Genomic DNA, 23735 nt, shown 5'->3' on the forward strand with positions numbered 1-23735 from the left:
TCCTTCTGAAGCCACTACCTTCCCATAAGGACCTTTATAGGAAGACTATTTCAGCCCAAATGGTCAACAAGCTCAACAAATTTGGTATGTTACAGAGAAAAGGCCGATGTGGCTGGCCTCTGAGAAATAAAGGAGAGAATGAGAGAGAAAGGCTGGAGCCAGAACAGGAACAGCACCGCAGGCCAAGGAAGTAACTTGGAGTGTGTTTGGCTGGCACAGGTAAGGCATAGGGCAGTTGAAAATAGGGGCTGTTGTGTCACAGTTTGGATGTTAGAGGACATCTTTGGAGACAATGAGGAGAAGGGACTAAAGAGTGTCAAGAGTGAAGGCAGAAGGTTGGTTATATGCCAGTGCAGCATCCAAGTGAGATAAGATCACCAGGAGTATGGGGTTAACAAGGACGTGGTGGGAAAGTAGTGAGATTGTGGATACATGTTGGAAGCTGTACTTCCTTTAGGCAGATGAATGCCTAATCACTTCTCTCTGGAAAACCAAAGATGAAAGGATTACTGCCTTCTGTAGTGCTGAAAAGTGAGGCTGAGGCCTCTTGTCCCCGATGAACGCATTTGAGGGCACCAATAACTTCATTATACATCGTTACATCTCCAAGTCCTGGTGTGGAAAGGGCTTTGGAGAGCCCAAACCCAATACCCTCACATGTTCCTTAGACATGTAAGGCCGAGGTCTGGGGCCAAAGGGTACACCTTCCCACGCAGCAGAGCGGAGACCAGCCTGAGTCAGGACAAGATGCCAGGCTGCTGGCCCTCGGCTTTGCCATGAAAACCTTCCATCATCACATAATCTTACTTCTCTCAACTTAGCTTTCCCTGATCCCCCAACAAATGATATTCTGTTTTTCACCATCCCCCCACGTGTCCAATGCTCATTTCCACTAGAGTGAGAGCTTCTTGAAGACCTGAGTAACATCTCATTTATCATGCCGGACCCTTACAGCACTTGGTATGGTAAGCTCAAACATTAGGCTATATCATGTTCTGGATTATGAATAAATAAAAGGAAGAGTGGAAAAAGTAAATGAGATAAAGGTGGAGGTAAAACAACACCAAAAAGAAGAAGGAGAAGGAGAAGGAGATAGAGGACTGAAAGAGGCAGAGAATGCTGAGACGGAGAAGACCGGACCAGAGAGAGCAGCATAATAAGGAGAGAGGAGAGCAGGGAACTGTGACTTGTCTGACTATTGTTTCCTAGACTCCAAATCTTCAGGGTTAGGTCCAGGGTGCTCTACAGCCATTGTTTCTGCAGCAGCAAACATGAAAGTCAGACAAAATAATCCAAAAGTGCTGAACTCTGATGGTTAAATCTTCAGGGGTTTATTAGACTTTACTTTCCTCAGACATTGAAAAAGTCTTCAGCTGAAGTCCATTAAGCAAATCAAAAAGCAGGAGAAAAATAAACATAGATTGATGTAGATAGCAGTTTTATGAGGCAAAGGAAGCAGTTAGTTCTGACAAAAGCCTTGGATCCGCAGTCCTTAAAACTCTTAAGATATTGTTCTTTCCAAGATAGCCTCCTGGCAGTTGTAAAAGAAAGCCAATATAATTTTTTCCTCTACAAAGACAGGGGCTGATACAAACTAAAGTAAAAATATTATCAACATTACTTGTCGGTACAGTTCCGGACATTGGTCGTTTTGTTTCTACGCAGGAAAATAAATGATAATATCCAATACTGCTGTATATAAATATTGTTTTGCAAAAATGTCACAATATAGTCTTAAAGTAAAAAAACTAAGTTATATTAATATATATACTAATACGTATTAATATTTAATTATCTACAGTATTTTAATTATATTGCATATAATTTATATATGTATATATATATATACATATACACATATATGTATATATATTTAAAGATTGTACACTGCACGTGCTGCTTGGATCTCAGATGAAACCAAACCCCATTAATACGCATTTCCCCCAAAGAAACTTGTGTGTTAGAGAATCACTTCAAATTCATACCTTTTTGCTATTATTCGTATATTTGGAAAAAAAAAACATTTTGTAATGTCCCAGATCTTTAATAACATAAGTCTAAAAAGTGTCATCACACAGCATGAGGCACAAAGCACAGGCATGCGCCTGTGATTCATGCAAAGAAGACGAACAACAGAGCTACATTCAGAAATCTATCTTCCTTTCATGTGAGTGTGCATTCGTTTTAGACACAAAAATAAAGTCACCCTTTGGACTTTTTGTCTCTGAGGCAAGGAATATTATCTTGGGGCAATGGCTCTCTGAGCTCTGTGTGTATTTTCCTCAGGGAGAAGGGCTACGCCAGCATTTTTCATTTCACATTCTGTGCAGATTCAGAGGCCCTGCTCTTCCTTACTTTGCCCTGAGGTGATAGAAACCCAGCCGGTTCCAGCCCGGCACTGTAGCAGATTTTACATGCACATGCCCCCTGGTTCCTCTCCAGGACCCTGGGCTGCAAGAGGTGGAGGGGTTGATGCCTAAACACAAATTTAGATTTTCTAAGCCAAGAAAATTCAGCATTTCAAAACATTCCTACAGTTTAAAGAGCTCTGGATTTCAAATTCTGCAGAATTCTTGACTTCCAAATATCTCTAGTTTTTGCTTCATACTAAACATATATAAGCATAATCATAAATATTGTATATTTCCAAACACATAAAAGGGGAAAAACAAACCCAGTCATGAAAACCCACCATAAGTGGAAAGTGTTTTGCAAAAATGTCACAGTATATTCTTAAAGTGAAAAAAATTAAGTTGTACTAATTTTTTAATAGGTGAAAGCACATTTTCATCTTTTATGGGCAATTAGTTATAAAGGAAAGTATCTTTAAAACATAAAAGAACAGATTCTCCCTTGACCCAAATAAGTATCTTCAATTAATCTTCCCAAAGAGCCTATAATAATTCCAAACCTAGTTCCTAGGTCTCTAGACATCTAAAAACCAGATTGAATATGATTATCCTTTCTCAAAGAGCGCAGGAAAAGCATAACCAATTTAAAGTCACAGAAACTCAAATCTCATTTTTAGCAATCATTTTTAACATCTTTCTCCCTTGAAATCTTTTATGAGAACTGTCTTAAAAACAAAAGGGACCTGTAGATGCATGATCAATGCTCTGTACAACTGAAGCTGAAGTAGAATAATATTGTATGTCAAGTATTTTATATACAATATTATTCTAATAATATTGTATGTCAAGTATATATATATGGTCAGACAATTAAGTTTGTAAACCCACCCTAGAAAAAGTGCTACATACCTCATTGCTGAATATCATTATGGCTACCTTCGAAGTACTCCCCTTGGGAAGCTATGCACTGACACCAGTGCCTAGTCCACCCTTTAAAGTAATTTTGGATCTCTTTTTCTGGAATGGCCATCAGAACTGTCGTCGTACTACACTTGATGTCCTGAATGTCATCAAAACGTCTTCTTTTCAATATTTCCTTTATCTTGGGGTAAAGAAAGAAGTCTTTGGGGGCCAGATCAGGTGAGTAGGGAGGGTGTTCCAGTACAGTTATTTGTTTACTGGCTAAAAACTCCCTCACAGACAGTGCCATGTGAGCTGGTGCATTGTCGTGATGAAAGAGCCATGAATTGTTGGCAAAAAGTTCAGGTCGTCTAACTTTTTCTCGCAGCCTTTTCAGCACTTCCAAATAGTAAACTTAGTTAACTGTGTGTCCAGTTGGTACAAATTCACAATGAATAATCCCTCTGATATCAAAAAAGTTAGCAACATTGTTCAACAAGTTTGCACACTTAATTGTCCAACCTCGTGTGTGTGTGTGTGTGTGTGTGTGTAGGGTCACGGGAGGTGGAGTACAGCATAGGGCAGATAGCCAATGGTATTGTAACAACCATATAAGATGTCAGAGCGATAGCAGCTTCAGGGAGCGAGGGTTACCACTTTGTGAGAGGTGTAAATGTCTAACTATTACGCTGCTTTGTACATCTGAAACTAATGGAAAAAAAATAGACCGATTCAGCCTTCTCCATTGCCTGCCTTTTTCCCACTGGTTTTGGGAGATGCTAATGACCAGGAAAATGTATGGATTGGGAAGAAACTAGAGATGGGAGGGAGGTTGAAATACTCCACAAAGGCAACCAAAGAGAAAATATAAAGGAGCAAGAGTTTTCCTCAAGTCTCCAAATGAAATTAGGAATGATCGCCCCCGGAAGTACCCATGATGTTTTACATCTGTAGAATGCTTGGCTGAGTTATTATTAACTATTATTACCACATTTGGGGTTAGCAAGTGGAATTTCCATGCAATCTTGCATCCTTGACTTTTCTTATGCAACCTCATTAGTGGCACAAACTCTGCCATGAGAACTTTTAAGATCTACTCCTTAGCAACTTTCAAATATGCAATATGGTATTAACTATAGTTGCCATGCTGTACATTACATCCCCACTTATTTATTTTATAACTGGAAGTTTGTACCTTTTGACTTCCATCGCTCATTTGCCTACCCTCAACCTTCCATCTCTGGCAACCACCATTCTGTTCTCTGTATCTATTAGCTTGTTGTTTGTTTTTCAGATTCCACATATGAGTAAGATCACATGGTATTGTCTTCCTCTGTCTGACTTAATTCACTTAGAATAATGCCCTCAAGTTCCATTCATGTTGTCGAAAATGGCAAGATTTCATTGTTTTTTATGGCTCAATAATATTCCATAGTGTGTATGTGTGTGTGTGTGTGGGTCCCATTTTCTTTATCTATTCATCCACCAGTGGACACAAGTTGTTTCTATATCTTGGCTATTGTAAATAATGGTGCAATAATGGGGTGGGGGAGGGTGCAGATATTTTTTTGAATTAGCATTTTCATTTTCTTTAGATAAATACCCAGAAGTGGAAGTTCTGGATCATATGGTAATTCTATTGTCAATTTTTTGAAGAACCTCCATACTGTTTTCCATAGAGTCTGCACCAATTTACATTCCCACCAACAGGACGAGGGTTCCCTTTTCTCCGTATCCTCACCAACACTTGTTATTTCTTGTCTTTTTGATAATAGCCATTCTGACAGGTATGAGGTGATATCGCATTGTGGTTTTGATTTGCATTTCCTTTGTGATTAGTGATTTTGAGCATGTTTTCATATACCTGTTGACCATCTGTCTGTCTTTGGGAAAATGTCTATTTAGATCCTCTACCCATTTTTTAGTCAAGTTGTTTGTTTTTTTGCTACTGAATTGTATGCATTCTTTATATATTTTGGATATTAACTCCTTATCAGATATATGATTTGCAAATATTTTCCCCCATTCAGTAGGTTGTCTTTCTATTTTGTTGATGGGGGCCTCAGATTGTTAATTTATAAAAGAAGGTACTAACTACAACATTTCTAGAATTTCTTCCTGTTAAAATAATCTCATTTTAGTTTTATTATTTGTTTATAAATAGTTTGTCTTTCATTTATAAACTTCACGAATCCAGATTCATTATTGTGATTTTTCCTGAATCTAAATTATACATTGAAAAGGTCACCAGATGATTCAGTTCTCACAATTGGAGCCTACCAGCGTTGAGAATGGAGATAAATGTTAACTGGAATTTTAAACACATCCTTACAAATTACTGCAAACCTCAGATACAATAAATAAATGACAGCAAGGGAATCAAGGGCCTTAGAATTATTTCCATAAAACTTCTTTCTCACTTAATAGTGGCAACATAATCAGGAGTCTAGCAGAAACAGGGCTTCCTTTTGGGGGACATGTTCAAGGCTGATGGTAGTTTGGTTGGTACCTCTTACCCTGATTATCTGGCTCACAGTTACAACCATTTGGCCACTGACAGGAGCCAGAGATTGTAAGCCCGCTAGGTTTCTGGTTTTCCTTATTTGGAGTGCACAGTTGGATTAAATGATGGAAAAAGTCATGCCACACAGACATTTTCCTTTCAAGAAGTTAAGGAGAGTTCAGCCACAGTGCAAGTTCTTTCTGCATTTATTTTGGACTAAAAAAATTGGAAATGGCTATAACATGACATGCTGACATATGAGAGTAAAAATGAGAGAAGGTTTGCAAAGACGATGGCAAAGAAAATGGTCCACAAATTGTTGAAGGAAAAGTAGGAAAAATGCCGGGGGAAGGACAGATGTTTACATGCACGTGCGTGCGTGTACACACACACACACACACACACACACAAACACACACACACACACAGATTCCCTCAGGGTTAGACACAAATGACTTAAGAATTTCTTGGGGTGCCACAAAGTTTAGCAAATGTATGTTTCATGAAGTAATCAATGTTATCTTACTGTCCTAAACTGTGCCAGGATTTTGGAGTGTTTGGAACACTGGAGAACTTTCATTATGCATTTGGCAAATGTTAAAAATGTCAAAAATAGAAACAATAAGGAAAACCCAGTGCAAGATTAGCGTGGCACGAAAGACACATGAAGAATTCCTACCCTATCCATGCACATGCCTTCACGCAGGGCAGAAAGCTTTAGAGGATGAGCTGTTTAACCTTGGCAGAGCACGCTCAAAAGTAGCAACTCTTAATGTTTTGGAAGTCTTTTGTAATTAGGTCAAATTTAGAGTTTATCCCCAGAAAAGTGTACATAAATACTCCCACTTTGTATACAATTACAGGAGATTTTCAGATCTCCCGAAGCCTTGGACTAGGAACTACATACATTGATTTAAAGTCACTGCTGCTGTAATCACCATCAGGATGACAAAGTCTGAATTTGACTTGTTTTGTACTTCTGTATTGGTCTTAGCTTTGTGGCTGGTTGTTCCATGTAGGTAAATGTATAAGGTTAGCAGCTTGACTCTTTATACCTGAACTCTATGGCTCTTGTGTCCTCATCTCATTATACATGGCCCCAGATAAGGGAATTGAGAATAATGCATCCATTCATTCTTTTCAGTTCATTGCAATATATGGCAGTTTGGGTGACACAGAAGAATATCACCAATGTGGTCACATTTAATAAAAAAGTAAGTAAGATCAGACTATATTTTTAAGGGTTAACTATATGAGAAGTTAATATGTAGTGTATATACACAATGGCATACTACTCTGCCATAAGAAAAGATGAAATAGTGCCATTTGTGAAAACATGGATGGCTCTTGAGATTATTATGTTAAGTGAAGTAAGTCAAACAGGAAAAGTTGAGAACCCTATGACTTCACTCATATGTGGGATGTAAAACTGAAAGCAACAAAGGAACAAGAAAGACAAATAGAGAAACAAAAACTCATAGACACAGACAACAGTTTAGTGGTTACCAGAGGGTAAGAGGGGAGGGGGCGTGATAGAAGAGGGTGAAGGGGGTCAAATGTATGCTGATGGAAGGAATACTGACTCTGGGTGGTGAGCACACAATGTGCTACATAGATGATGTATTATAGAAATGTACACTTGAAACCTATGTAATATACAAATCTTTGTCTCTCCAATAAGTTTAATTTCAAAGAAGTCAATATGGTTAATTTTTCTTAAAATGAGGAATTTAAACAATAAAATCTTCACGATAATTTGTAATGAGAAGAAGTGATTTTGAAAATCTTTCGTGCCACATATTTGCTGTGTTTTCCTTTGGCAAAGTAGTTACATGGGTTGTCACATTTAGAGAGTAATCATTTTTCACTTTACAATACACAAGTCCATTGGGTGTGTTTTTTTCCCAACACCACCAAGCAATTCTCCATTTCAAAGCCGACACTGACTGGGTGCCCTATAATTTAACTCACTTCTAACACTATCTTCCAGGAGACAGAGTTAGATCCTACAGCTTAAGGGTTCAGTCCCACAAGATCACCCTTCACTTCAGGTGCCAATTTCAAGTTCAGGATGCTACTGGTGCTTCTGACCAACAAGCTATAAATTAGAGGCTCCTACAACCCCCTCTTTGGGTTCGATTAATTTGCTAGAGCGGCTCACAGAACTCAGGAAACCAGTTTACCTACTAGATCACTGGTTCATTACAAAGGATATTAAAGGATAGAGATGAACAATGAGATGTAGAAATACATGGGTTGAGGTCCGGAAGGGTCCTGAACACAGGAGGATTTGTCCTTGTGGAGTTTGGGGTGTACCACCCTCCCAGCATATGGATCCATTCTGGTTCACCAATGTGGAAGCTCTCTGAAGCACCTCTTTTTGTTTTTTTGTGGAGGTTTCATTACATAGGCATGATTGATAAAATCATTAGCCATTGGTGATTGAATTCAATTTCCAGCTGTTCTCCCTTCCTTGGAAGTTAGGGGGTAAGGCAGATAGTTTCAATTCTCTAATTATACGTTGGTTTCCCTGACAACCAGCCCCCATCCTTAGGGGCTTTCCAAAAGTCAGTTCATTAACCTAATCTCAGTGTGGTTGAAAGAGGTTTGTTATGAATACCAAGACACCTTTATTACTCTTATCACTTAGGAAATTCCAAGGATTTTAGGATGTCTGCTTCAGAAATGGGGACAAGGACCAAATACATATTTCTTATTAGAAATCACAATATCACACATGTATTTCAAATGTGTTCAGGTTTTCTGTTGTATGTGGCTACCAGGGGTATCCTAAACTAACAGATTTTTTAGATTCTTTTTTTAGTTTTGGATAATTTTGGATTTATAGAAAAGTTTCACAGATAATATAGTCTCCATATACTCTTTACCCAGCTTCCCTCATATTATCATCTTATATATTTACAGCACATCTGTCAACATCAAGAAATTAATGTAACTACAATGCATCGACTACGGGCTTGATTCAGATTTCACCAGTTTTTCTGAATTGTCTTTTTTCTATTTCAGGATTCAATTCAAGATATCACACTGTATTTAGACATCAGATCTCCTCAATCTCTTCCAATCGGTAGCAGGTTCTAGTCTTGTTTTTCATGACTTTGACACATTTGAAGAGTGCTGGTCAAGTATTCTGCAGAATGTCCTTCATTTGTGTCTTGACATATGTTTTCTCATGATTAAACTGGGATTACAGTTTTGGAGGATGAAAACCACAGAGGTGAATTGCCCTTCTCAACACACCTTATCAGGAGCACACAATGTGACTCATCACTGGTAGGATTAACTTTCATCACTGGATAAGTTCAGCTCTACCAGATTTTTCTGCTTATATAAAGTTACCATTTTCCCCTTTCTATACTCTATCTGTTGGAAGCAAGTCACAAAGTCCAGCCCCTATCCAAAGGGAGGAGAATTGAGCCCCATTTCCTGGAGGGGGTGTTTTCCACATAGATTACTTAGAATTCTTCTGTAAGATTTGTCCCTTCTCCCTATATATTTATTTATTCAATCATTATTTATATCAGTATGTACTCCCAGATATTTATTTTATTCTCTGAGTTATAATCCAATACTGCAGTTATTTATTTTGTTGCTTAAATTGTCCCAGTTTGGCCATTGGGAGTTCTTTCAGTTCGGCTCCTCTGTCTCTTTGATATATTATCCCCTCCCTTCTCTTTCTCACTTTTTGAGCACTCCTTTAATTGTTAGCACTAATAAGATGTTCCAGGCTCCTCTTGCATTTTCCCTGCCCCAGTTCTGAAATCCACCAGTTTTCTAAGGACTCTTGGTTTATTTTATTAAATAATGCTGCTAAAAGCAAGATCTGGGTGCTGAGTGTGCTCATTGTTACGGAGCGTCACATCTAGGTCCTCTCAGAAGACATATATGTATGTATACTGACCCATGTATACATACATACCTATATTATTTATCTGTTAAAGATAGGAGATACACACACACACTGTGCCAAAAAATGTATACACATTTTAAGAAAGGAAAAAACTGTATTAAAATTATGCTGATGGTAACCACTTTGAGCGCCTCTTGTAATTGCAGAAGTCAAATGTGACTTGTATTCATCTTCTGTTATCAGCACATATCGAACATTACACTTTTAATACAGTTTTTTTCCTTTCTCAAAGTGTGTGTACATTTTTTGGCACCCTCTATATGTGTACATGTATGTGTGTATACATGTGTGTATCAATCTGAAGATAGATAGATAGATAGATAACATCTGTCTCTAATTCAGCACTACAGCGTTCATTCAAGCCTTCTTTAGCTTACACGCATTAATGGGATTTGTGATAAAGTTTGGAGACGTTACTTTAGAGAAGAGTTCTCACGTGGATGAGAGGCCCTAGCTGAGTTGAATAGTGAGGAGGACTGTTGGGGAAGAAGAAGAAAAACAGAGAGGCAGGAACGGCTGGGATGCACTAATCTCCTCAGTCCCAAGAAGTAGAATTCTAGAATCTCTAGGCAGTTGGAAACAAAAGAGTCAAGAATTCTTCTTTCTCTAAGGCTCTAAAGAAAGGTTCCTGGTTGAAGACCAGATCATTTGTGCCTTGGAAGGATCAGAAATGGCTTCAGGGGATGCAGGAAGCTCATGTGAGCTGCAAATCACTGACTGAGTAAGTAGAGCAGTGTTTCTTGCACAGATTCACCAGAGCGACATCCCTGGGGGCTGAGGCACCAGGAATACACACACCTTTTTAGTAATACTGAAATTACTCCTACGAAATCACCTGTCCCAAAGGACCAGCAATGTCAGCCCCCGGCTTGAAGGATGTAGAACATTATGTTGTGGGGTGGGTTTGTTTTGTTGGTTTTATTTGTTTGGGACCAGTAAGATTCTAAGGCAACTTAGTTTGTAAACTCTGCATCTTAAACTTCATTTGTCTCCCCCTCAGCACCTGGCTCAATACTAGGGCGTAGCTCAATGCTGTACAGCGGGGACTTTTTCTGTAAAGGGTCAGATTATATTTTAGGCTTTGTGGTCTCTAAGATCACTAGCAAAGCCACTCAACTCAGCCATTGTAGTGAGAAAGCAGCCATACACAATACATTGCCGAATGACTGTAGCTACGTTCCGATAAAGCTTAAAAAGCAGTCCTTTTTTAAGGACTCTGTTAAGGACAGGTTTGCTGACACTGGCTATCGGCCAGTATGCATTCTACATGCCCCAGATGACAGGTAGTTAGCTTACTGCTTAGTTAATTTAAAGCCCTCTAGTGAGTGTCCCTCTGACCTTGCTGAACACTCAGCCCTGTTTTCAGCTTCACGTCTAAGTTGGGGAACCTAACTCCAACAGGAGAAACTAATAATTTTAAAAAGTTCTAAGCAGGTGCAGAAAATGACATTGAATTGAAATATGTATTAATATCACATTTGGTCTCATGAGCAGTTGTCAGAAATTTCACTCCACCCCCATCCCAGCAAGATCGTTATATTTGGGAATGACACGTTAACTCAAGAAAGGAAGTGCTTCTGGAAGGCTAGTAGCTAATAAGGGGTGAAGCTCTTGATCCTACTCCCATTTTAAGTAATTCAGTGGGGGGCGCTCCCACCACTCAACACTTTCCTCCTCCTATCACTCACCGTCATCCATGCGCTCCTGCTCATCAGCTGACAGCAGACTTTAGGGGGCTCCGGGGAACAGTGGTAGAGGAGCCCAGCAAAACATTGCATTTGTGACATAAGACATATTTTTGAAGCAATGTGTCCCCATTTGGAAAAGTATCAAGAAAAGAGAATGGAAGAAAGATAAGGTGCTAAATCTTCTCCCTTCCCGATACCCCCAAACAATAGATCTTGCAGTTGTCTATGCAGACCCATGCATATTTCATCTCTGGCTGGAACTGGGTGTGTGTTTCCACATATATAGGGAATACCGAACTCTTTGTATTCTGGGTGCTTTTTGTCCTGTTCATAAAGTTAATGGGAATCCTAGAAATATATTGTCCTCTGTGGTTTCAAGCTGGATGAATAAAGGAGGATTGAATTCTTTGCTTGCCTGATCCTAGGAACAGAAGCACTTACTTGGAAACAACCATGTAGAGAGTATTAAGGAAAGAGCCTGCACTCACTCCTTCCCTGTGCTGTATCCTCTTTGGTTTTCTGTGGTGCTGGTTCTGAATGATTAAAAGTGACAGGAAACATCCAGGCAGAGCTGCCCACAACTGTGGCTGGCAGATTTTGAAGTTCTCATTGGTGACAGACTTAATCTTAGGATGAAGCAAGGTTGTCTGACCTGGTCCTTTGATCTTTGACAGGTTCTGCCACGACCAGGCCCTGGGATGAAGGCTCCTGGCATCTTGGCCCTGATTGGCTGTCTGGCCACAGTCACTGAGCCCAAAATCTACACTCGCTGTAAACTGGCAAAAATATTTGCGAGGGCTGGCCTGGACAATTACCAGGGATTTAGCCTTGGAAACTGTGAGATTTCTCCCTTCCTGTTCTTTTTGTACCCTGATGTCTCCCCCATGATGTCAGAGGCACTCTCCACACTCCCTTCTGTTCCCAGCATTTCCATGTTCTGCTCCACCAGGAATGACCACCAGGTGTTCATATGTTCTCCTCAACTGCTGCTCTCTGGGGCTTCTCTGCTCCTTCCTCGTCCCTCATGTCCCCACTCCTGGAGTCCTGTACTAATGACACCAGCAAGGGAAGGAGAAAACAATGCCACACATGCTGGCATTGTGAGGGGGCAGATCTGACTTTTAGTTTAGTCCAGGTTCAGCCACCGAGTAGGTGTGAAGCTCAGGTAGCCATCCCTGCCCATCATGTGTCCCATGGGTGCCCTACCTGCCCTGACCCTCTCCAAGGTTTATTGGGAGCAAAGAATTATTATAGCCTACATAAGGGAACTGTCCCTTAAGAACAGGGTTGGAAGAAACAATGCATCTCTTTCTCTGGCATTTCTGACATCTCCCCCTTTAGGGATCTGCATGGCGTACTACGAGAGCCACTACAACACCACAGCTCAGACTGTCCTGGAGGATGGAAGCACTGACTATGGCATTTTTCAGATAAACAGTTATACGTGGTGCAGGCATGCAAAGCTACAAGAGAAGAACCACTGTCACGTTGCCTGCTCAGGTACAGTTTTGATTTTCATCCTTGGGGACAAAGACAAGAAAACTGATAGTGGGATATCCACCCATTTTGTTTTAACTGAAATTTGGAGTTGAGATGTCCAAGTAGGTCTATACCAGGCCAATAAATTATTCAACAGTTCCTCAATGTGACACTCTTGATCCTGTGGCCTACTTGTCCAAAGATGACTTATTCCCTCTAAGATGGTTTTTATGGAACCCACCATGAAAACGGGGGGATGGGCAAATGACATTACTACACTTTCATGCATGGAGACATTAAATATCTTCAATGAGGAGAAATCTCATTGTTTGAGGAGAAATCTCAAGTTAGTTTGCCAACTAACTTGCATAGGCAATTAACTCAAAAGAATGCTTCTTTTGTACAGAATGAGACAAATAAATACACTTTACATAGCATTTCTTAAACAGTAGAAATAAAGCTAGAATTTCCTTCCAAACCTTCTACTTCAATCATTTAAGAAATATAGGTGTGCACAGAACTGAGGATAGCAAAATGCATCAGACATAAATTCTGGCATTAAAGAAGAGAATATACGTGCTTATATGAAGTCAGATGAATGACTATAAATAGGCTTGGGTTTAGTGCTGTGGGCTTCAGAGGAAAGAGGTATTATTAGGAAAATCCTGGAAATTCTATAGACACAGTGATATTTGATCTAAGACCTGAAAGGTAGATAAGATTTGGCTCTTCAGAGACAGAGAGGAGTCATCCCAGGTAAGGGGAACTACAAAAGCAGAGAGGTGAATGTGCGATGTGTGGGGTATAGACAGGGAGACGGGAGACATTTGTCTTACCTGGAACAAAGGGGACATGAAAACAGATAATAGGACATGTGACTGGAAATGTTGATTACTATCTGATCGCGAAGCACCTTAGAAGCCAGGCTAAGAAGAATGATGTACTGATTTCTGCCAGCAATAGGAAACTAATAGAGATTCATTGATTAAGCATTGTTTAGGAAAAATTAATCTATAGCAGGGTGTGAGTGAAATCAAAGAAAGGACTATTAAATGCCACTGCAATTGTTGAGGTGAGAGATTCAGCGACCTGACAATGGTCTTGGCTGGGGGCATACAGAAGGGCCTGATGCAAAAGGTATTCAGTAGCAGAATGACAGCTCAGTCAACGATTGTCTTGTTTACTTCCCCTCTAGAATGTAAGCTTCATGAAGGCAGGGGTTTCATCTGTTTTGTTCACTGATATATCCTAAATGCCTGGAATGGTGCCTGGCCATTGGTGGAGCTCAATAAATATTGATTAAATAAATGAATGGAGGGAATGAGGAGCAAGAGTGAAGACAAAGAGTCATAAAATATTCTATGGCAAATTCTTTAAGAGCAGGAAGTAAACTTTTAATTTCTCTTTGACACAAGATGATCCATACCTATGTTTGAATGTATGAATGATTGAACAATTTATCTAGTAAATTATCCTTAGCCCTGCATTAATACAGAATGCTCACTACCTCCAGAAGCAGATCACCTAACCATTGATCAGCTCTTAAGTTAGAAAAATGTCTGTTGGACCAAAATCTACCTCCTTATAGCTTTCTTCCATTAATCCTAGTTTGTCCTTCTGGACTTACTCAAAACAAATTTGCTCTGTTTTATACACAGAAACTTATTAAACATTTGAAAGTGATTAAGTAGATAACTCTCATTTTCAATTTCTTTGGGCTATTGTATTATTATCTTCACCTTCCTGAAGGTATGACTTTTAAAACCCTACCCATCCTGGTCGATCTCATTAGCATTCCTTAAGAGTTCGCCAGTGGAGTCTTAAACATGGTGATTGGACATGTGCATTACCTCCCATGGTAGGTCTCATAATGGCCCCCCAGAATATCCAATCCCTAATGCCTGAAACCTGTGTATATGTTACCCTACATGGCTAAAGGGACTTTGCAAATGTAACTGACAACACTGACCTTGAGAAGGGGAGATTATCCTAGGTTATCTAGGTGGACCCAATCTAATCACATGAATCCTAAAAAGTGGAGAATCTTTCCCAGTGGTGGTCAGAGAGAGAATTGACGACAGTAGTAGGAAGAGAAAGAATTCAAAATATGAAGTACTCAAGTCACCACTGATGGCTTTTGAAGATGGAGGAAGGGGGGGCCACAAGTCACGGAATTTAGAGGAGGCCTTCGACACTGGGAATAACCCTCAGCTGACATCCAGCAAGGAATCAGGGACCTCAGTCCTACAACACAAGGAATTGAAATCTGCCAAAATCCAAATAAGAAAAAAAAAAAAAGGGTATCCAGAAAGGATGTCCCTTTTATCATTAGAGTCACTGTCGCTCCTTTACTCTGGTAATATTTCTTGTCCCCAAATCTACTTTGTCTAATGGTAATATAGCCACTCAACTGTCTCTGCATGGTATATTTCTTTCCATTATTTTACTTTTAATGTATCTGTGTCTTTTTATTTGCATTGAGTTTCTGATAGACAGCGTGTAGTTAGGTGTTACTTTTATGTCTAGCCCAACTATCTCTGCTTTTCAATAGGTATGTTTAGACCAGGGGATCAGCTTTGTCTTAAAAAGCCCAGTAGTAAATATTTTAGGCTCCATGGGCCATATGCTGTCTCTGTTGTAACTTCAACTTTCCATGTAGTACGAAAGCAGCCATGGACAATATGTAAGTGACTGGGCAAGGCTATGTTCCAATTAAACTTTTTTTTATAAAAATAGTGCATAGGCCTGGAGGCCACAGTTTGATGAACCTTGGTTTAGACCATTTACATTTAATATAATTACTGATATGGTTACTTTAAAATCCACCGTGTAGTTATTTTCTATTTGTGTCATCTCTTCGTGGTTCATTTTTCCTGCCTTCTTTTGGATTAATTGAATATTTTTCAGTATTCTCTTTCATTTCTTCCATTGGCTTAGTAACTATAATTCTGTTCTATTTTTAATGCTGGCCCCAGGGATTACAACATACATAGTTATCTTATCACATTCTACCTTCAAATAACATTATGTTACTTCACAAATACGCATTTTCTAATGTATGCTTCTATTTTCTCTATCCTATCTTTTGTGCTATGTTGTCATGCATTTTACTTCAACATTTTACACACCTCACAATTTATTATTTTTGCCTTAAACAATTATTTCTTAAGTGAAAATTTTAAAAGAGGAAAAGGATCTTTATATTTATCATATATTTATCATTTCCAACATTCTTCATTCCTTTGGTGGATTCATTTGGGCAGGCAGTTAAGTGATATAATTTTCCTTCAGCCTAAAGAACTTCCTTCGACTTTTTTTTTCAAGTGGGAGGGGTCTATTGGTAAGCATTCTCTTAGATTTTGTTTATCTCAAAATGTCTGTTTCATTTTCTTCTTTGGAGAATATTTTCTCTATAAATTCTAGGCTGACAAATGTCTTCCTGTTAATTTGTTAAGGATATCCTATTGTATTCTGCATGACTTGTTTATTAAGAGAAATCAGTGATTTTCTTATCAGTCTTCCCTGTATGTAATGTGTCCTTTTTCCTCTAGCTGCTTTTAAGATTTTCTTTCTATCACCAATTTTTTCAGTGATTTAATCAAAATGTGTATTTTCTTGTGTTTAGCTTACTCGATACTAATACTATGGATCCCTTAATTTTCATCTTTTCTCCTAGGACACTAATGACACATGTGTTAGATAACATAATGTTGTCCCATAGGTCACTGAGGCTCTTCATCTTTTTTTCAGCCTTTTTCCCTTTTTGTCTTTTATTTTCAGTAGTTTTCATTGCTATATCTTCAAGTTCTCTGATCTTTTTTTCTGAAGTGCCTAATCTATTAAATTCATCAATTAAATGTTTCATTTCAGATAGTGTAGGTTTTTCAGTGCTAGGTAATTATTTTATTTTATAGCTTTCATTCCTCTCATTTTATTCATGATTTTCTTTAAGTCCTTGATATAAATCAGCATATTTATAAGTGCTGTTTAAGTTTCTTGTCTGTTAATTCAATCAAGCCTGTCATTTCTGGGTCTTTCTATTGACTGATCTTTCTCCTGGTCATGGATCACATTTTCATGTCTCTTTGCACAGGCAATGATAACCTTTCAGTGGACATTAGACATTGTGAATGTCACATTGTTGAGTGTCTGGATTATGTTGTCTTCCTTTAGGGAGTGTTTTCATCATGGCAAATAGTTAATACTGATCAGAGAACTTCTAGAGTGGTCTTTGTGGTAGAACTAGTTTAGTTTTAGTACAAAGACATGGCTCTTCTTGTATCTTTTTTACTATCCCAAGGGTTCAGCAAGGGGCCTGTCCCCTGGCTAGTCAGAAATTAAATATCTCACAGCCCTGTGTGACTTTTGTAACTATTTAAGTCCCTGGTAATTGTTCTCTGACTACCTTGAAGAGTTTTATCCTCTGCATGGTCAGATTAGCCTTCAGCCAAAGACTCAGTGGAATGCTTTTTTTTTTCCAAGTACAATTGGCGTACAATATTATATTAGTTTCAGGTGTACAACATAGTGATTAGACATTTATATGACTTATGAAGTGATCACCTCAGTAAGTCTAGTACCAATCTGACACCATACATAGCTATTACAATATTATTGATTATATCCCGTAAGCAGTACTTTATATCCCCATGACCATTTTTATAACTGGCAATTTATACTTCTTAATTCCTTTCTCAGTTGGATTTTTATGCAGATTTTTGGTGCTCTCCTTCTGGGTAGCTCCTACCTCTCAGCTATTCTTCTCCACAAATTCCAGCTGCCTTGGCCTCTGATCTCTGTCTCCTCCACTTAGATTGCCATCTCCCACCTGAATTTTACCTCCCTCATTTGGAAAATACCTCTGGGCAGAAAGTCATAGCAATCACAAGGCTCACCTCATTTGGTTTCTATCTCTCAAGAATCATGATCGTGCATTGTCTGTTGTGTAATGTCTGAAAAACTGTTGTCATATTTTATCTAGTTTTTTAGTTGTTTACAGTGGGAGACACAATCTGTTACTCCATCATGGCCATGCTTAACTTTACATGCAGTTTAATATAATAAAAATTTAATATTGTTCAATTTGTTCCCATTGAGGAAATCTGGGGCAAATGTATATCTGCAAGAGAATCTTGGATTCTAGAAATTAAAATGTTGGACAGTTCATGGTAAGAGGTGAGGGAACATTCATATCTGTTTTCTTATCATAAGTAGCATGGGATTTTTAGAGACAACTTTAAAATAGAAAACAGGATATTAGTTTTATATCCTCAGTGACTGATCACCCTCAGCTTCAGGCCACAGAGTGTTTAATTATGGACAATGTCATTCTGTCCCATGTATTTTACAGTAGGGACATTTGTTCTTGGGAACTTGGAAATAATTTAGCATTAGGGTATGTTTATAAGGTACATGACATTTCATATATGTACAGTATACATACCACCCATATCCATCTTTGAAGCTGTAGAATCTCCTCACTCCCATACCAAATTGTATTCCTAAAATCCCTGCCTACCTTGTCCAAATTGTTTGGACAGAATATTATATATATATATATATTGTTTTATGTATATAACAATATTGTTATATATAACAATATGTGTATATATACATACACATACGTATGTATGTATACACATGCATGCATATTAATAATATAATAGTAATCTTTATTTTCTTCCAACATCATAGACCTCCTTAAAATAAGAGATGTCTAAGAAAAAGATTGCCTTTTGTATCTAGTCGACTTATATTAATCTCTATTTCTCACCAGCTGTGTGTCTGAGTTGGCCTTTGTCACAGATGGGGGAAAGAGATGCAAATTGTGATATTTTAGTTGGGATATACTAAGATGCTGGGGACACACAGAGAGATTTGAAGCAGAACAACTGCAAATAAGTAATTCTTTTTGTGTAGATTGTTGCTGCTTTCTGTTGTTGGATGTGGGAGAATAAACTATTCAATTGAATAATGTTTTGCCATTCAACATAACCCTTTTCTTATTCATGTTCGACTGGACAGAATTGTCTATTTAAAGTAAATTGAGCAGAAGCACTTCTTGGCTTGGATCCTAAAATACTTGTCATCTTAACTCATTCCTGCCCCTCTGCTGCCCCTCTGTGGTGATTTCATTGTGTTTTCACATCTCAACACAGGGCACAAAGTTCTTTACTTCCCAGCCCCCACCTTCCGTAACATACTACTAAGCAAATTCTAAGTCATGTCCAACTAGCACTTTTGAAACATCTCAAGTGTGAAACAAAATGCTGTAACAAAGCAGAAGGCTGACAAACACCTTATGTGGTCTCCACTACCTGGACCTAGAGAAGCTAGTCTCCCACTCATGGTCTTAGGGCATCTCCAGCCAAACAAACTGCCTTACCCGGAATGAACCTTGCTCTTTGTGGCCATATCTGGGGTGTGCTCCAATCCTAGTGTAATAGAATACCCTCAGCTTCTTCCCCACTGTGTATAATCTGTGTCCTTCCCACCCCTTGGGGCCCCTCAGAACCTACTTCTCCTAGGAAACAGGCCCCAACCACTTCCAAACACAAACCACAGTATCTCAGCACTAAGCAAGCATTATGCACACAAAATAAAGTGTTTCTAAGTAATCTGAACATGTATCAGATAGCAAGCATTTAAGTTTGGATAATACCCTAGTAAATAAATACTTGAAAAATTAATAAAGCATTTATATTTTTATTGTCAATTTCATTAGCATATAGTGTTCCATAAGCAGAAAGCTTTGCTTAAGTGGCTCTGTTAGAGGGAAGTATCCGAGGACAACAAATTTTAAGCCCTAAATTGAAGTGCAGACTCATTTACTGCATGTGTGATCTCAGTTTATAGGGATAATAATTGTACCCATCCATGGGATTGTTCTAAGGACTAAGAGAGAGAATGATAAAGAGACTTAATGTGTGCCTGACACAAAGTAAGTTTTTTATAAAGGTTAGCTATTAGTAATAGCTATTATTATCCTAAATGCTTACCTCTCTAGAAACAAGGCTAAAAACTTTTATAACCTAATAAAGCTTTATTTTTCACTGTACACCAAATGCTAGGGAATTTGCATATATTGCCTGAATGTGTTAACATTTATAGATCATATCTTTTTTCAATTTTCTCTTGGTTAAAAACGTTTTTGTTTTTTTTTTTAAAAAACGTTTGCTTTAAATAAAAAATAAACTGCCTTTAAAACGAATTTGCTTAACAAAAATCTATTACTATGTTTATCTCCTAGTTAAGGCTAGCTGAGAAAGCAACATAATTAGCAACTAAACCAGCATACACAAGGAAAGATTTCATTTTCAACTGAGTTTGCAAAGTAATTTGATATTGTAATACTCCATTAAAATGCACTATTTTAAACTAACTTTATTCTCTTTGGTTATTTTTTCTGACAATAGAAATAATGCATCTCTAAAATATTTAGAAAATATACAGTGACAATTTAAAAGCATTGGTGATCATATGATTAAGAGCTAATCTTTCATAAAGTACTGGTGAATTTATGACCTTTTTTTAAATATCAATGCTCTCTTATAGAACTTTCTGAGATGATAGAAATATTATCTATCTGTACTATCCAATAAAAGAACCACTAGCCACAATAAAGGAGCTATAAAGCATTTGAGATGTAGCGAGAGCAACTGAGGAACTGAAGTTCTAATTGTATTAATTAATTTAGATTTAAATAGTCTCGTGTAACTAATGGCTACCATATTTGACAGTATAGCTTTAGACAGAAATTTTTACAATATTAGTAACTTTATGTTGGTAGCATTTTCCAACATTATTAAATCATATGAAACATGATTTAAATGGCTCATTATTTCATTATATGCAGGAATTATTATTAATGTGAAGTTCCATAATTATGAGGAAATTAGGTTTTTTCCATCTGGAAATACATTTTCTCATGTATAAAGCTACAGTAAACCGCTTTGTAAATTAACATTTGTTTGTATTCATGATTATTTCCTTAACATAGAGCCAGAAGGAGAAATCACTAAGCAAAAGGATAAGAACCATTTTATGGCTCTTCTGCTGCTAAATTGTTTTCCTGAAAAGTTGAACCTATTATACTCCCACCTGCAGGTACACAAGAGTGCCTATCTCATTGCACCTTGTCAACACTGAGCATTACCCAATTCTTAAGAAAATCTTTGTTCAATTGATAAATAGAAATGATATCAAGTGGTGTGAGTTTTTATGTGTTTGATTGGTACTCGTGGTGGGCATGGAGATACTACCCAGATTTCCTTGAACAGAAGATGTTGGCCCCAGCTGTATTTGTGTGATTTGCTAACAGACTACCTGGCACTTCCTTCAGAGTCTGCCTTAGCTACAGAGAGCTTCCTCCCTAAGGCTATACCTTTTGGGGCAGCCCATATCCAGTGACTGAGGGGGACAGAGGTATAAAGACCTGGCCATTTGGGCCTGCTGTGGACAAGTCTGATGGGTAGTATTCACTCCCGAGCTTCTGGCTTGGTTGGCTGAGTCTTTGAATGGCCTGCATCAGAGCTGCACCTCTCCATCTGCCCAATGCTTTCACATGTGTGGATCCCTAATAATACCTTGTATCCAAACTCGTCTCAGCATCTCCTCCTGGAGAACCCAACCTGCAATAGAAGTGATGTTGGACTTTTATATTTATTTGCCTTTACCTGTCATGTTTGTATTGAGAAGGATTTTGAGGCCACTTCTGGGCAAGCAGGAAAGAATGCTGATATCAATTAATACATTTTCAATTGAAAGATTTGTCATGTCTGAAAACCATAGAAAATAATAAAGGCAAAGATTGATGTATTTGACATAAAACTTAAAAATGTCTGCATATGAGAAACACCTTAGATAAAAATATTTTAATGTACAAACTAGAAAGTTACAATAAAGTTTAATATTTACCTGTAAAGAGATCTTATATGTCAAACTAACCCGAGTAAAGAAAATATTGTACTGTCTTGTCTCACTCATGTATTTCTTTAGGACATAAAAAACATTCTGCTATTGCATCTTCTCTAAACACTTTTTAAAGAAACCCTTCAGGACTGGTCTATTCCTCTGAAACTTCAAGAAATTCAAGATGTGGATAGTCTGGAAAAAAAAAAAAAAGAATTCATTGATTTGTGAAGAAGCTCAACAAAAATAAGACTATTAAGCTCATAGTTCTTCCCACCTCCCTGTTCCAAAAAAGCAGTGAAAAAAGTGAAGGAAACCTCAAATAACAGTCTCAGCTAACTCTATGCCTCCTCTCTTATAGCCTTGCTCACTGACGACCTCACAGATGCGATTATCTGTGCCAAGAAAATTGTTAAAGAGACAGAAGGGATGAACTACTGGTAAGAGGCATCCCTTGGGAGACTTAAGCTGATGTGGGCAAAACCTACAGTGTGTCCATTTGTCGTGGCTGCAGTGGACGGTGACAAACTCATTTCTGCAGAGTGGTCCAACAGTGGTGTCACTGTGACTTGTCTATCCCCTTCTCCATTTGTGTGTGTATGTGTGTGTGTGTGTGTGTGTGTGTGTGTGTGTGTGTGCAGTGAACATGAAAGGCATTTGTATGTGAAGAAGAGATGGTATTAAGCCAGGACAATTTGAATGGCATTTCACGTTCCAAACAATGGAAAAAGAGTTGCTTTCTAATGTGAATTAGAAAGCATAAATGAAGTCAATACACCAGAGGAAACAAGCTTGAGTTTTCTCTAGATTTGGATAAGATTTAGAGGGCTATCACAATATTTTGTGGGGAGAGAGAACACGCAGAAGTGAGAGGAAAATGACCACATTAGTTACACAATAAGTTGGCAGGACGCTTCCCTAGGATTATGCAGGGAACAGTGTTTCATGGTGCTGACTGTCATGTGTTTGGCTGCGCTTCTGGTGCACATTGCTAATCAGGTCACCCACTTGGGAAACCCACATTTTCAGAGATGTAGGTGTTTAACTAAACGGCCCTTCTTTATAAAAAATTGCTTCCTTGTTGCTGCGATGAGTAATGACTAGAAGAAAACCAGGAGAAGTCTTAACAAGGCAAAAATATAGAGTCCTTGGATCTCAGAAGTAAACGAAACTAAATCCTAGGCACTGCTGGTTATTTGGGTGAATTATCTATGGTTTTTGAACCTAAGAATATTTGGATAGTCATGCTTTTCTCTTTTATTTCTACTTTTCTTTCCTTCTTAGGCAGGGCTGGAAGAAACACTGTGAGGGCAGAGAACTGTCTGAGTGGAAAAAAGGATGTGAGGTTTCATAAACTGGAACTGGACCAAGGATGCTTTGTAACAACTCTTTAGAAAGTGTAATGAATGTCAAAATGCTTGGGTCACCTGTCCCCCTTCCTCTCAATATTCCTTCTCAGAGTTGGAGAGGGAAAACTAAGCTATATTTTTAAGGAAATAAATATTTCCATTGAAATAGTATAAGAGCACAAAGTTACGACTTGAAAAGTCACCTACAAAATGTTCTAGCCCTGGAAGGAACAAATTTCCCTTTATTGGAAAGAGTCCTGGTTCTGTGGCCCTAAAGTGGCTGCTCATTTAAAAATAAGTTTGCCAACCCGTGTCCTGGAGAAGGAGGTCATTCTTCTCCTGGTCAGCAGACAGTCAGTCCTTCCTCAGCTCAGCACTGCCAGAGAGAATGTTCCTGCTTCCTCTGGCCGTCCTGATGGACACTCTAATGGGACCAAATAGATGCAGTTGTCGCTCTTAGCCCTAATGGTCAGAGAGTTCCCCCATGTTATCGCAACAGCCATTTCAATTAAACCTATTAAATTCAAAAACCACACTTAAATCCTCGTGACCAAATTCCTTCCAGGCTTATACCTGCAGTTTGTATTACTTTGGTCGTGAAACTGATCTGACTATTTAAAGGAT

General features: G+C 38.4%; 1 protein-coding gene across 1 annotated transcript; it reads left to right on the plus strand.

Annotated features, from left to right (window-relative positions):
* Positions 1–12071: 12071 nt before the first annotated feature.
* Positions 12072–23116, plus strand: LOC117022600 (lysozyme-like protein 1). Its single transcript, XM_033106722.1, has 4 exons — positions 12072–12210; positions 12715–12873; positions 22124–22202; positions 23047–23116. Exons 1-4 carry the CDS (start codon positions 12072–12074, stop codon positions 23114–23116), a joined length of 447 nt encoding a protein of 148 aa, XP_032962613.1.
* The last annotated feature ends 619 nt before the right edge of the window (positions 23117–23735 follow it).

The sequence above is a fragment of the Rhinolophus ferrumequinum genome, chromosome 5, assembly GCF_004115265.2.
Source record: "Rhinolophus ferrumequinum isolate MPI-CBG mRhiFer1 chromosome 5, mRhiFer1_v1.p, whole genome shotgun sequence".
Taxonomy (NCBI): domain Eukaryota; kingdom Metazoa; phylum Chordata; class Mammalia; order Chiroptera; family Rhinolophidae; genus Rhinolophus; species Rhinolophus ferrumequinum.

Excerpts from the sequence above, each read along its gene's own strand:
- LOC117022600 (XM_033106722.1), top strand. The coding sequence starts at position 12,072 with ATGAAGGCTCCTGGCATCTTGGCCCTGATTGGCTGTCTGGCCACAGTC. Across the intron at positions 12,211-12,714 it reads GGGATTTAGCCTTGGAAACT|GGATCTGCATGGCGTACTAC; the intron begins GTGAGATTTCTC and ends CTCCCCCTTTAG. Across the intron at positions 12,874-22,123 it reads CTGTCACGTTGCCTGCTCAG|CCTTGCTCACTGACGACCTC; the intron begins GTACAGTTTTGA and ends CCTCTCTTATAG.